Raw genomic sequence first — 14,389 nt, forward strand, 5'->3', positions numbered from 1 at the left:
TCTCCTAAAGTGGAGAGCTTACATTTATGGATGTGGTGTTTGATTAATCAGGTAAAAAGCATGAGTCTCACTAAAGTCAGTATAACCAAATAACACGTTCTGGTAAAAAAGCACTATTTTTGATAAGATGCTGTTAGAGATAAAACTATATGTTTCCATAAAACCTGAGTAAATGTTTCTATATCGCTCTTATATTTTTGAAGGGAGCGTTTAACACGGTAAAATCTAACAATTAGTTTAAACCAAATCTCGCTAGTTTGAAACTACACTCATCATAAACAACCATCGCACCGAGCCCCTCCGAACATCAGGCGGAAACGGAAGTGACGTACAAGCACTGCGCCTTTTCGTTTAAATTCAAAATGAACATCAGATGACTTCAGATGTCTTAAAGTTGTTTTAACCACTTTGTCTTTGACTCTGTGCTTTAAAGACGATTTGCTGGTTTGTTGGAAGCAAAGGTTCAACACGGGAAGTAAAAACACAGTTGACCTTTTCCCACAATCCACCGGGAGAGGGTGAAGGCGCGTTTTGTTGGTAGACAGTTGGTGGTGCGTGTCCGTGGGCAGGGTGACGGCTCCCTGGGTTCCAGCGCTATCACAGCCTCGCATGCATGATTACAGAGACAACGCGTCTGCTCTTCGCTCCCCTGTTTGCGGATTTTCACGCTGATTACCGGCGACATGGCTCCCTACTTGCTGACAGCAGGTGTTAGCCTGCTGGCTAAGTCCTTCAGTGTGCTCTCCTGCACTGGCTCTCTGGCAAGGTAGCTAACCCAGGCTTATGTGCTGCATTAGCTAGCTGTAGAGACACTGCAACCTGCTGTGTGAAATTTAGTGAACATCGTGTTGTAGAACAATGTGTATTCGTGACGGTAGCATACGTAAGCGTAGCATGAAGCAGCCGTAAATAAAAACATGGCCTTCTGTTATTGGTACTGTTGGTAAACAGAAAAGCAGACGTCTTGTAAGAGTTCCTGTTTGCTGTCGGTGCTTTGAAGCTTCGTGAGCTGCTCTGTGCTCTTCATATCCGGCATGAAACCCAGTGTAGCTGCAGCTCACACACAGCAGTGCTGCAGTGTTTGCAGGCTAATGCTGACTGGCTTCTTTCAACATGGACAGTAAAGTGTCACCAAGATAGCAATGTGCTGTGTGAACAAGACTGACTGTGCGGTACAGAAGTGAGTGTTGGAGTCAGACATGCACTGGCAGTCTTGAGTAAAAATGTTCCTCACAGATCTCAGGCATGAGTCCGAGTATAGCTCTGAACCCTGAAATACTCCATGTAGAATAAAGCGTGATGGAGAAGAGAGAGATGGCTGTTCTCATTTATGTTGCCTCTCTGTAGGTGTACCAGCGTGCTGCCCTCTGCATTCTTCAGCCCAGTGAAGTGTCTGACCTCCGAGGCCCGCTCCCCTCCAAAGAGACCTCTGAATGGATACATGAGATATGTTCAGCAACAGAAGCCGATCGTGGCCAGGCAGAACCCAGGTATGCACCATCACACTGCAGGTTGGTCAGTCTGAATGAGCAGAAATGTAAAAATTCAGACAGGAAAAGGTTTGAACCTCGTGTATATGAAAGCAGTTAAATGACAGTAATGGGCAGAGGCTTTAAGACACTACTCTTTGTATTTTGCTGCAGAAATTGAATTTAGATGTGGCGATTTATTAAAACGTGCAGTCTACATGGACATAAAGTGTATATATAGCTGGTTTTAAGGACACACTGCACACCATGTGTATATATGCCATGCTTTTGGCTAATGGCTCCTTGGCAATCGCCCTGTTAGTTCAGAAGTAATGTTTCATGCCTGTCAAACTTTACTAAGTTGTGTGGTGTATGTAGTTGCAATGCTGGTTAATTTCCTGAGCGAGACCTCTCTCTTTGTGCCTGAATGCTTGCCATAGTCGTGTTGTAGCTATGACGGTGGTGAGGCAGAGGGGTGCACAAGAGCCTGTGCACGAGAGCCTGTGCACACTTCTGTGGGAGCATGGAAGTGCATCAATGCTTTTTAAAATATCAGTGAGAAGAATCAGCGGCTCGGCTCCAGCAGCTGGTCATGGTTTGTTGCTGCAGGGTGTTTGGCAGTGAGGAGCACCACAGCACTGACCTGATCAGTCTAAAGAAGACTGTGGATTGTTCAGTAACACACTGACCATGTTGTGTTGGACAACGATGGAAAACTAAACAGTGAAGTGTGGCTAATTGTCACAGTTTGGGTGTGTAGAGTGAACCAGGCCCACACTGGAAGTTACTTTCAGTGACAATTTCTATTTCTAACGACCATGAAAACGAGATTATGAAGATTGTTGTGCTGCACTTTGTTGCCTTTAAAGGCCAAAGTCCCTTTCAGTGCAGAGCTGTAGATGTAAAGATGAGACAGGTTTCTGTCAGCCGCCGGGCTCGACCCTCTCTCCCAGATTTGTTTGTATGAACAGTTTGTGAATGAGTCTGTGTGGCTACAGCAGCTCTGTGAGCTACTCTCGATCAGTCGCAGGTTTCTCTGTCCTTCCTCTAATGATGCGTTTTTGTTGTCATTAAACATTTGATCATTATTTTCTTCAGAAATCAAAGCAGTGGATCTCATTAAGACGATTGCCCAGCAGTGGAGATCAATGAGCCCAGAACAGAAACAGGTATGTGTGTATAAACTGTAGGGGTGCAACTGTTCACCAGGTCTATGGTTGGGTCGTAGCACCGTTTTGGGGTCATGAGTTTTGGTTGTGGACTACACGTCACACACGACAATGTTTAAAGTTGTTTCCTTAAATTCCTGCTAAGTACATTCATAGTTGTTCTCTGTCACATCTTAACTAAAAGAATAACTTTTCTTGATCATGTCATCCAGAACCTTTGGGGCTGTTTAGAGTATAAAGCCTGAAATGTATACACTTTATTTATCAGTTAACGTTAATGTAGTTCTTCCAAACATTTTCTCGTGAAATAAAACAGGAAGATGTGAAGAACAGTTAAGGCCGTTAACATCAAGAGAAAAATGGACTTGAGTGGGTCGGGCTTTTTTCACGAGCCGTTCTATCCCTAATAAACTGCTTTGGTAGCTCGAGGCGGGGCGTGTGGAATTGTGATAAATGAAAATATGTTTCTGCCAGGTTGTATTTGTCACACACAGGTCACAATAGCACATCGTTACCAGCAGTGAAAGTGGAAAAGTCATCTGTGTTGTGACCCGAGTCTTTTGTTTGGTAGCCGTTTCAGGAAGCTTCTCTCCGGGCCCGGGAACAGTTCAAGGTGGATCTAGAGCGCTATCAAGCCCAGCTGACTCCTGCACAGCTGCAGCAACAAGCCCAGGAGAAGAGGCAGAGGAGGGCCAAGAGGAAGGCCATCCGCAAGAAGAGGGTAAGAAAGACAGAAGGGACCAGAGCAGGCAGGTTTTTGTCTCCTGTGCACTCATCGTGGGTTTGAGGGTGAGCGGCTGTCTGCTGTTTGCTGGGTTGGTAGTTCAATCCTTAGCTTCTCCTGTTCAAACTCTGCAAGGCACTGAAAGTGAACTGTACAGAGTTTTACTGTGTGTTTGTGTTTTCCAGGAGTTGACAAACCTGGGGAAGCCCAAACGTCCTCGCTCTCCTTTCAACATCTTCATGTCGGAGCACTTTGAGGAGGCTAAAGGAATTACGTCTCAGGTCAGGAAGTACACGTGCACTGATCCAGCATCAGTGTGACCCTGATTTAAAAACCTGGAGCAGCTATCAGAGTTTCAGTGTCTGGTGTTCATGACGCACGCTGGAGCAGCAGAGCTAACTAATGAGGAGGTGTAGTGTAGTGCCGTCAGCTGGTGGGACATTACCCCAGGAGCTTCTCTCCGTCTGTCACGTTTGGTGCTTGCTGGGAAGCTTCTCTTGCACTTTACAGTAACACCACGTAACATCGGCTCCTTTAATATGATGTGAGGAGCAGAAGGAGGTCATTTTATATTATGATGATGGTATGGATGGGTTTTCCATATCAGCAAACACACAGAGCCAGGGTCTCTGACATGAAATGCACCTACAGAAACTGGACTAAATGGAAAAGCAAGTTTGAGATGGAGTACAGATGGGGCTTGAGGTGAAACTGAAGCAGCTGTCAGGGTGCTGATGCAGATTTGTAGCTGTCATTTCTCTTGTTCTGTGCTGGTGTCCTGATGTAAGACATTAGACTGCAGACGGTGGGATGTTGTTTTGGCCAATGGTTGTTCCTGTTGTTGTTTCAGGCTAAGATGAAGTCGCTGTTGGAGGACTGGAGGAATCTCTTCAGCCATCAGAAAAAGGTCAGCAACACGTGCCTTTCATCCTTGTAGCCAGAAAAATCAGTGCTGTCGGGTCTTCTGACATTTGTATTTGTGCCACAGGTCTACACGCAGCTCGCTGAGGATGACAAAATTCGCTACAAGAATGAGATGAAGTCGTGGGAGGACCACATGGTGGAGATCGGAAGAGAAGACCTGATTCGAGAGCAGACCCTGTCTATCAAGAAGAAACGTGCTGCGAAAGCCAAGAAGGTAACAAAGAAGGCTAAAACCGTGAAGAAAGCCACGGGAACGTCAAAACCCTCCAAGAAGACCACAAAAAGCAGATCAGCGAAAACTGTCAGCCCGCCGTCCACCAAGAAGACATAAGACGCTTATGTGGCGCGTCCACAGGAGGTGACGGGAGCTGTGATGGCTCGGGGCGGAGCTCGGCCTCGCTTTTCTCTGACTTGAAAGTCACAAAGTCCCAGCTGTCTCAGCTCTTTAGGTTCAACAGGACAAAACTTTGATAACCTTCAGACAGATCCGCATCATTGATGTCTCCAAATAAACCGCGATGGCAGCATTCGTTAAAAAAAAAAAAAAAAAAAAGGTACTGTGAGTTTGTGAGTCCTTCCCTGTGATGCAGACTCACTCCTCCAGGCTTAGATGGAGTAGTAAAATACCACAAGTTTGACTGAGACTTTAAAAGTGTGAGAGCCAAATGAAGCAAACCTGTCGGCGTCGGAGCGCTGACGTGTACCGCTGTGGTGATGACAGGAACAAACAGGTTCCTGTTGCCGTCCTAGAACACCTGCAGGATTAATGTGGGCTGCATTTTTTATTTCAACACATCCACAAAAACATCCTACAATAATGTATTATTCTCAGTGTGCCCTGTAAGGTCTGCAGCCACGAGTCCACCTGAACATGAAATAAATCCATACTTGGCGCTGGTGAGATGCAGAGTGTGCAGCTTTAAAAGCAACGCTCGGAGCGGTCCCACATTTCCTCTTGAGATCAGAGCACCACTGTTCACATAAAAGAAACCTGACTGAATTTTAGTGTCATTACTGTCACGTGTCGCTTCAGTAGCAACTTTAACATGTGACGTCCTGCTGTCTGTGACCCTGAATGAAAGCAGCTGACGAACCTCGAGTGCTTTACTCGGTTTGTACTCGGCTAACGTCAGGCAACAAAAATCCACATTTGTTCTGTTCTGTTATTATGAAGAGCATACTCTAGTACTGATAGCTGCTTTGTGTTGTAGAGTGTACAGTACTCTGTGCTGCCATGTTCATCCTGCTTCCTTAGTATGGTGTTTTTTTTCTTCAATAAACATTCATATACAGTTTTCTTCTAAATGGCCTCTAATGATTCTGCATGTATGCGTGAAGCCCCCAGTGTCAGGCAGCAGGCTACAACACTCTTCCTGTGTGTGTGTGTGTGTGTGTGTGGGGAGGGGGGTGTTTCACAGTGATCAGTGTTACTGACTTCACCTTTCAGGGCTTTGTGGTTCTTTGTGTGACGCATTCCTGCAACATTTTAAGTTTTCAGCTCTGAAGATTTTCAAATATGCCATCGAACAAATGAGGAACGCTGCGATTAACAATGGCGTGCTGTTCTGACAGTCTAAGTTTGTTCTTCAGCGCCTCGTTTCCTGAAACGCTGTTACGTTCTCGGCTGAGGGGTAAATCGAACGTTACAAGAAATGTGACCCCACACACGCAGACCACCTGAGAAAGAGCCAAAACTGAGCACTTTTCAACATGCTATGCAGCCATTTATTGACGTCAGCAGTGAGTAATACCAAAAGAACAAACACAGAAGCTCTAACAGTCCCCAAGCTTCCCTGTAAAAAAAAAAAAAAAAAAAAAAAAAGTCAACCAAAAACAATTTGTTTCTATAAAGTTTTACTTTAACAAACAGGAGAAAACTGGGTTCAACAGAAAGGCTTCTCACTCCTACCAGGCTGCTGCTGCTGCAGTGGACTGTATATACATATGTACAGTGGACGGGTTACAAATGACCTCATTTACAAAGGTTAATGTTCTAGCACCAGACACACAATCCATCTGATACTAATATACCAGTGGGCTCAGTGTTCAGTCAGAGACACACCCATCCTCTGGTGGGAAGAGTCTGTCACACACATGATCCTGGGTCATTGCAGACACTGGAAGCTGCTGCTGTGCCACACTGTTTAGGACGACTACGTTCTGTATTGTTTCAAAGTTTCACATTGTACATTGTAACAGATGATTGTAGGGTCTACCTTACAATATAAAGCACCTTGAGGCGACTGCTGTGATTTGGTGCCAACTCTGTAGAATGTGCATGTTTGGAACCAGCGCTCAGCCTCACATGTGCATCACTTTGATACCAATGAAACACTTCTGACAATTATTTCTTCAAACAGGAAAAAACCCTGTGGTGACATTTTTACCACAGCTCAGTATACAGATACTGTACTGCTGTATCAGTCCTTGTGTCGAGCCGGGGTTAGTGACACACTGTGACGGTCCTTGTGGTCAGCAGGCTGATGGTTCATGGTCCATTTTACTGTGCTGATATCTTCATCCCAGAGAGGAAAACATCTGTTTTAAAAAGATTCATTTCAAAGACTTCACAGGATTTAAATACAGATGCATGTTACCTTGATGGTGGCTCAGCAGTGTAACCTCAGACTGTTCTTTCCAACACATTTACTGCAGTTTCTCCTCCTACAGTGTGCACGGGTCACCTGCAGGGAGACCATCAGGGGCCCTGAGGCTGCTGTGATGCAGCTTGGCCCAGTAAAGCCTGGAAGTCCGGAGATAAAACCAGTTTGTGATGGACGTTTCCCAGCACCATCATATCTCCAGTCCGCCCATCACACAGACGCACAGACACCAGTTGCTGCAGAAAGAGGGAGAGATGGCGTCTGAATAGGCAGTGACATAAGGAATGGTTGGTTTCCTTTCACACGCTCACTGTGGACGCTCGTGTGTTACTGTCAGTGCTGCTCCTCAGCCTCCGAGCAGATATTTTCTCTGAACATGGCAACCTTCCTCAGAGGAAGCTGAAGGAACATCAAAGGGTGTGTACTGGGGAAGCTTCAGATAATAATTAACTGTACTGAAGGACATGAGGTTTTCTGAGATGTATTTTACATATCAGTGAAATGCTTCCTGTTTTCAGCTTTTACAGTTCTTTGACGGCAGGGCCAACATTCACTAAGAACATCATGAGATGCCTGATCCTGATCCTTCCTCATGTGGGAGCTCAACTGATATCATTCAGCCATGGCTCAGGGTTTGGTCTAACATGTATGGCGATGGTGTGAAGGATGCCCCACCGAGGATGACACACAGACAGCTCACATCCTTTCAAAAGGGTTGAACTTTGACAAATCCTGGCAGTGGAACTGATCCCAGCCGCAGAAACAACAACGCTGCAGCTGTAGAAGCAGAGCAGCAATGCAAAGCCCCCAGCATCCAACATGGAGGAGAGGAAGCACTCACATCACTTAGTAATGACAACAACATCATCATCCTTCCAGCAGACAAGAGTAGGTGCACAGTTCTGCTAAACCAGAAAGACTAACATGAGAAAATTGACTTATGAGCCCCTGAAATGAGACCCAGGAAGCATACGGATCAGTATTTAGGTCTGACCCTCATCACTGAATGGAGCACAACCTGGGTGTCAACACAGAGCGAACACCATCCCCACAGAGACAGCAGCAGAGAGGAACATCAAATCAACAAGGCCCTGAGTAAATGTGGACATTGTCAAAGCTGGAGGCAGGGCTGCAACAATTCGTCAACATCGATGATGCGGACTATAAAAACTTGTCGATGTGTCATACGTGTGTTTTTGTAACTGCAATACACTACAGGCAGCTATGGGGGCAGCATCACCGATACTGTCTGCCAAGACTGCATTCAAGACCATCGAAGAAGAACAAAGTGCGCCCGACAAAGCAGGAGGACGTAAGAAAATGGAAACTGAGATTTTAAAAAATGTGAAAGAATTTCACAGAAAGCAAAGTTAAATGCAAACTGTGTAACGCAGAGCCGTCCTTCCAGCCGTGCACAGCAGAGATGCAGTGCACGGGCAACGCCAGCACCCTGGAGCTGTGACATCACTGTTTCACTTTTGTTAGCTAATGTGATAGTAAACCATTAAACATGAGCAGTTACAGTCTCCTAGCCCCTCCCCGTACATCCAGCTGGAACGAGGTCGGAGACACTTCCCAACACTTAGCTGAGTCTCTGTTACAAACAGAAAGTAGAGGCATTTAGATTTATTCACCAGAGATCTCTCATTAACCAGACACTGGCCAAAGAACACTGGATGACCTTCCTGAGCAACCCTCCCCATTTATCCAGGGGACGGCTCACTAGCTCGTGGTCCCCTGTGTCTGCAGCTTTTGGTGTTTATAACTCACAAATTATACTACAAAGGTCACACAACTGATACAACAATAAAAATGTCTAAACCTACTGCAATACTTTGTAAAACTAAAGATAGGGTTATATTATCCTTCTGTTTATTTGAGCTTTTTTTGGTAGGACGTTTGATGTGAGCATCACATGTAATCCATGACTATACAGGTCTGACACATCTGCTTACACTAATTAATGACTGCAATGGAAAAATAATGTTATAACACAAACATTTTACCTGCAGGAAGGAGAATGCAGCTCCCTCTGAGACATCCATGATGATGTCACCCAGCTTCAGCTCCACCTTTCCTGACTTCCTGATCTGCAGCTTACCCAGAAATCCTTCTGGAAACTGTGAGAGCACAGGACAGCCTTCTTTCACTGCACTCTGAGCACACACACACACACACACACACACACACACACACACACACACACACACACACACACACACACACACACACACACACACACACACACACACACACACACACACACACACACACACACACACACACAGTTTAGAAGCAGTTAGAACAGTTTGCTCCACTCAGGTTCAAACTGGTAAAACTCTGCATGTGTCCATTGTGCTTCAGTGAGGCTCGACGATACAGACCACAGAACACATGATGGTGTTTCAGGCTGAGTATTTCCTGTGCAGTGGGTAAAATGTGAAGTCAAAGCCACACGTGAGATGTTACGAGCCATGGTTGTGTGTCTGACCCTGACTGTGGCTGATTTTGGGATTCTGAATTGGACACTGGTGTGGATGTGCGTGTAACAGCCTGTTGTGTTAGTACTGTTATGAGTTGGGGACCTATGCAGGGAGTACCCTGCAGCTTGTTTATGTTTTTATGGGCTGCAGGGCAGCGTCCTGCTGGGGGAGGCTGCTGCTGCCTTGGAGGGCAGCGCTTGGTCTACAACAAAGTTCATGTGGGTAGCACAGATGAAGCGTTGTTTTGGCTGCTTCCAAAATACCTGAGAATGAACAAGGACGTACAAACAAAATCCAAAGGGAGGATTTTAGTCCTGAAATCTGTTCCACAAATCAATGAAATTTGCCAGCAGCTGTTTTACATACTTTTGTAATATTGAATTAACACAGCATAACATAAATATCTGTGATTAGAGAGGTGTTCACCCTCGCTGTGCTGCAGGAAACACTTGTACGGCTGGCAGGCAGAAATGCTGCTGAGCTCTAGGTTTGACCTCACTGGCACTGCTTGGCTGTTTCTGTCAGCGACTGTTAACTAAGGATGTCTGCAGGAAGAGGACTGCATGCTGTACCACTGTATTAGGCTCGAAGCAGAAGATGCAAACAAAAATGGCTGAGAAGCTTATGGATAGATGCAAACAAAGCCTTCAGGGCTGATGTATGTTAGGAATCAGCTCAAACATCTGGATGGGTCAGTCCTTTAACATGTGTTTATCCCGTCTACTCACTTTTGCTTGAAGATGTGGAGTCCTCTTCGCTTCAGGCTTGCCCTCCTTTGTTGCAGGCGACTCTGCTGCAGGCCCAGGAGCCAGGTCGACCTTCGCTCCAGACGCTCTGCCCGGCATGCAGTCTGGCAGCTGCATGAAGAAGAGCTCCTCCCTGCCGGACAGGCTGAGATCCTGCAGCAGTTCTACCAGCGACGGCTGCTCTGATTTAGGCAGCTCGGTCCTGCTGGTCCCTGCACAGGACTGAGGTCTGAACACAGTGGGCCTCTCTGGACCTGCCATCACAACACAGAGTGATGACTACTCACAGACAGACATGCAGGAGCTCAGTGAGGACACTGTCCACTGTCTATCGTCCACCACGTCACTCACTCAGTGCAAATACAAATACAAAGCTCTGCTACACTGCTGCCTGCCTTCATGAAGCCCTCCACCTTTAGCAGCTTTGCAAAGGGTAGCCCATCTTTCCCCCTGCTGCCCACGCAGGTCCCTTCAGCTCCTCCTTTTTTAACTTCCCTTTGCTTTACCTCATCGGGTCAGTGTGACTATTTGGTGATAACAGATCATAAAATAGCTCTTCATATTTACATCTACATCTACTCGTGACTGATCACGCCATCTTTGATTAAGAATCATTACTTCTCATTTACTGACTGACACATTTCCTGCATGTCTTATCAAAACATGGCACATTAACAGTCACTTTATTGTTTAAGTGGAAACAGCAGAGCCTAAACTCTGACGTCAGTGCTGTGACTGAGTGAACTGCTTGTGACACTGTGTGCAGCGTGGGAGGTTTTCTCACGTGTCGTGGAAGTCAGAGTGTGACTGCTGGACTGACACAGAGGCAGCTGGATGGGCTTCAGCTTTGCATCATTCCTCAGACCCGGATCATCGATGAACTGTAGGTACAGATGCATAACATTAGTTTCCTAATGGTCAGCTGATTATCAGCTGATTGTCATGAAACACTGCACTCGCTCACAGGCTGGTGATCAGTGGTCCAAACTCTTACAGCATTAAACTGTCTGAACAATGCTCATCACACACATAAACCTGCTCTGCTCGAACAGCTGCTGGTGTTACAGACACCTGCTGCCAACAGGGAGGTTGGAGAGCGCCCTCTGGTGGACAAACGATGCAACATTAACGCTCATAATGTGCTTCCTTTTGTTAAGTTTGTAGTTTCCATTTACCAGTCGTTCTACATGCAGATACCAACACATCTGCAAATATGACCTGCCAATATATCAGGTGAAGCACCGAGGCAAAGGTCCTGCTGACCTGCAGCTGAGGGTCGGATACCATAAAGATGAAAAGTGAAGCTCTTTGCATCTGTTGAGTTCTTTTAATCTTTTGGTGTCTGTGATGCACACGGCTGCATCGGTGCCGTTTCACTGCACATGCATGAACAGGAGGAGCAGGGGGAGATGCTACTGCCTTACCCTCAGACCTTTTTACTTGTTTTAATACATCAAAACAATAATTTCAAAGTCTGAAACATGTAAATATGTTCCAGAATAAACAAGAGAAATGAGAACAGCTAACTTTTATGGGCTCCTGAATACTGTTTTAATTCATCTTTAAAGCGTGACAGGAATGAAACAGGAAGCACTCACATCATCTCGCTGAAGTTTACTGAGTATCTCATCTTCATCTTCCTCCTTTGACTCTTTCCTCTCTTTCTTTAGCAGTTTGCAGACAGGAGAGGTGGCAGACTCCTGCAGGTGTGTAGCACCATGCCAGCCTGTAGGCACAAGCACTGATTGAGCAGGATGAAGAGGAAATGCAGTCTGGAAAGACCAGAAAGACATCCAACAGAATGAGAGGGGGGCTGTGGCCGTGCACCTGTTTTGCGCACGCTGTCAGCAGGACCCTGTTCAAAGATGGAGTGGGACTGGATGGTCTGAGGCCGCTCCTTCCTCCTCCCTCTGCTCTCTCTCCTCCGCTCATTCCTATCTCTTCTCTCCTTTTTCAGAGCCACGTGGATCTCCTCCTTTAGCCTACAGGTGTTCAGGATCATTAAATGACACAGTGCATAAACAGATGAAATTCTCATACTGTCGTCACTCACTCGTCTTTACTCCTCCTCACAGCGTGGACGTTAGGCTCAAAGGTTTTCTGTTGGTAAAAACCAGGAGACAGAAGAAGCTAGTGTTAGACCACGTATGTCCTCATTAGCATTCAAAGCAAACAAGTACAACGAGGTGTGAATGCTTTTCCACTCACCTACATGAATATTATTATGAATTATAAACCTTACTTTGAAAACCTGACCAGGGGTTAACAGGCATCAAAACAAGAGTGTGAGCTGTAGCTGACCCTGACCTCTTTCCCTGTTTCAGTCAAATCCTGGATTATTAAAAATTTAACTCCCAAACTGACAAAGCTGAAGTCACTGTCCTGACTGCTACTCTGTCTGCACGTTCAAAGTGCTAAGTTATCATTTAAATAACACCTTTAACATACACGTCTCTGTATTTATATATGTGTATATGTGGTATATTTCTATTTCCGCTTACATTCTTTTGCAGTTTCTGTCGGTGCTGTGCTACTGGAAACAGATTTCCCGGAGGAACCCACCCGAGGGATTAATAAAGTTTTATCTAATCAAATCTAACGTGTTTCTTCTCTGGCCTTCATCTGCTTCACATCCATGACCCATTCAGAGCCACTGACTAACCCAACTTATATGTTTTTGTATTTACATTGTTGTATACTTGTTGGTTTATCTGGAACTGTGAGTGTGTTGTTTCTAAGTGTCACTCCGAGTATCATGTTTGTACATAAACAAGGAATTTGTTGCAGTGTCACGGTGCAAAAAGCTCGGTGGTACCGAAATAGAAAAAAATGCTACTTCCAGCATATATAATACATACATCTCTATAAGAATGTTAAAAGTAAGTAAACACGAACGAATTTGATACAGTAACTATGTACAGATACAGAAACACAAATCAGAATGAACAAATGTGTGCAGGGTTGTTATAGCCTGTTATAGTGTGTTACTGTAACATGTGATCAGTGATCAGGGGGCGGGGCTTGGCTGAGTGGAGTGACTGTAGAACTGTGGACACCTTTACAGACACAACATGCCACATAAACCACCACATCATAACATGATAACGCCATTAGCTGTCTGCAGAGAGAAGCCCGTGAATGTGTCAGCAGACTTGTGACACAGGGATTACACTTCTCTTTGTTAGCCGTGGCTCACGGGACTGTGCTTTATTACTTCCACTTAACCCAAACGAACGTAAGCACGTGACATTATTAACACCGGGGGCTGTGCTCGGTTACCTTAGTCTTTTTGAAGCCTCCCCCCAGCGTCAGGTCCCGGGTTCTGAGGGACGTCAGTCTTCCAGGTGGAGGTGGAGAGGTCAGAGTCCTGACCCGGCCCGCGAGTGCTCTCCCCAGCCCAGCCGCGCTGCTCGGGGAGGAGAAGCCGGGAACACTTGCTGTATCCCCGGAGTCGCTCATGTCGTGATACCTGCTGTACGTCCTCTCAGTATTTGACCTTTTTAAAGCCTGTCGTTCAGCTGTTTCCCACGCAGGTCTGTTTATAAGCGACGGCTTTTATTTTGAAATTACGGCTGTTTAAATCCGGTATCTGTTAGCCGAGCGCCCATAGCTCATCCCTCTCTGCTCCCTCGGTGTGCTTCAGAACTCAGTTTCACTGAGGTAACAGTGATCCTTATTGGGGCTCCTCTAAGCTAAACAGCAGCTCCTTACCCTCCATGCTGTTCCCACGCGCCATATCGCAGCAGACTGCGACAGGAAGTTAATCCCAAGTGGTTTCAGACACAACACCGTTAGCCGCGGTGATGATAAACTGTACTGCGTGCAGATGTCCTCTCAGCCGTAACCGACGGAGTGTCCTGTCGGTGGATGCAAAATAAATCAATTGCAAACAACGGTGCCAAAAACGCGCGACGTACTTATAGCACGAAGGCGCTGAAATGACTGTAACACCGCTTTGCTTTTGCCGCCTGCTGCATTTGTCCCGGTTAAACGGCTCTAATTTCCTTCCGCAGTTCGCTGCTATTGTTCTCAAGCAGCACTACACCGGAGCGACCACAAGATGGCGGTGTCTGCGTAGCCACGAAGTGTGACGCATGTCGCTTTCTTTACGGAAGCGGTGGGTCATGGTGCCATGAAAGTTGTGAATACATTTTTCATGAGTTATTTTTATAAATATGTTTATATTTATAATATGCTATACGAAAATGACCAGAGATGGTCTTTCCCTCCTTGACTCTCCACTCAAACATTCCTCCCTGTCCAGCATGTGT

General features: G+C 45.9%; 2 protein-coding genes across 4 annotated transcripts; one reads left to right on the forward strand and one right to left on the reverse strand.

Moving 5' to 3' along the window:
- Nucleotides 1–328: 328 nt before the first annotated feature.
- Nucleotides 329–5,581, forward strand: tfam (transcription factor A, mitochondrial). Its single transcript, XM_031739484.2, has 7 exons — nt 329–766; nt 1,348–1,490; nt 2,568–2,638; nt 3,210–3,359; nt 3,548–3,643; nt 4,213–4,269; nt 4,351–5,581. The coding sequence occupies exons 1-7, from the start codon at nt 684–686 to the stop codon at nt 4,615–4,617; spliced, it is 867 nt and encodes a 288-aa protein (XP_031595344.1). The 5' UTR covers nt 329–683; the 3' UTR covers nt 4,618–5,581.
- On the reverse strand, nt 4,759–14,161 carry zgc:171971 (uncharacterized protein LOC569690 homolog). 3 transcript variants are annotated; one of them, XR_004199419.2, is made up of 9 exons: nt 13,398–14,161; nt 12,172–12,218; nt 11,946–12,100; nt 11,717–11,844; nt 10,903–10,999; nt 10,101–10,372; nt 8,896–9,045; nt 6,884–7,125; nt 4,759–6,801 (listed from the first exon to the last, which is right to left on the reverse strand). XR_004199419.2 is itself a non-coding variant. In XM_039616010.1 (8 exons), the coding sequence occupies exons 1-8, from the start codon at nt 13,575–13,577 to the stop codon at nt 6,985–6,987; spliced, it is 1,134 nt and encodes a 377-aa protein (XP_039471944.1). In that variant the 5' UTR covers nt 13,578–14,161; the 3' UTR covers nt 4,759–6,984. The 3 variants fall into 3 exon arrangements, 2 of the variants coding, with proteins under 2 accessions (XP_039471944.1, XP_031595334.1); XM_039616010.1 differs by having other exon boundaries at nt 4,759–7,125; nt 8,896–9,009; XM_031739474.2 differs by having other exon boundaries at nt 4,759–7,125.
- Between the last annotated feature and the right edge of the window lie 228 nt (nt 14,162–14,389).

Source organism: Oreochromis aureus, linkage group 8 (genome assembly GCF_013358895.1).
Source record: "Oreochromis aureus strain Israel breed Guangdong linkage group 8, ZZ_aureus, whole genome shotgun sequence".
NCBI classification, from domain to species: domain Eukaryota; kingdom Metazoa; phylum Chordata; class Actinopteri; order Cichliformes; family Cichlidae; genus Oreochromis; species Oreochromis aureus.

Excerpts from the sequence above, each read along its gene's own strand:
- tfam (XM_031739484.2), top strand. The coding sequence starts at position 684 with ATGGCTCCCTACTTGCTGACAGCAGGTGTTAGCCTGCTGGCTAAGTCC. Across the intron at positions 767-1,347 it reads TGCACTGGCTCTCTGGCAAG|GTGTACCAGCGTGCTGCCCT; the intron begins GTAGCTAACCCA and ends GCCTCTCTGTAG. Across the intron at positions 3,644-4,212 it reads CTAAAGGAATTACGTCTCAG|GCTAAGATGAAGTCGCTGTT; the intron begins GTCAGGAAGTAC and ends TTGTTGTTTCAG.
- zgc:171971 (XM_031739474.2), bottom strand. The coding sequence starts at position 13,577 with ATGAGCGACTCCGGGGATACAGCAAGTGTTCCCGGCTTCTCCTCCCCG. Across the intron at positions 12,101-12,171 it reads GTGAGGAGGAGTAAAGACGA|GCTAAAGGAGGAGATCCACG; the intron begins GTGAGTGACGAC and ends GAACACCTGTAG. Across the intron at positions 11,845-11,945 it reads TGACAGCGTGCGCAAAACAG|GCTGGCATGGTGCTACACAC; the intron begins GTGCACGGCCAC and ends TTGTGCCTACAG.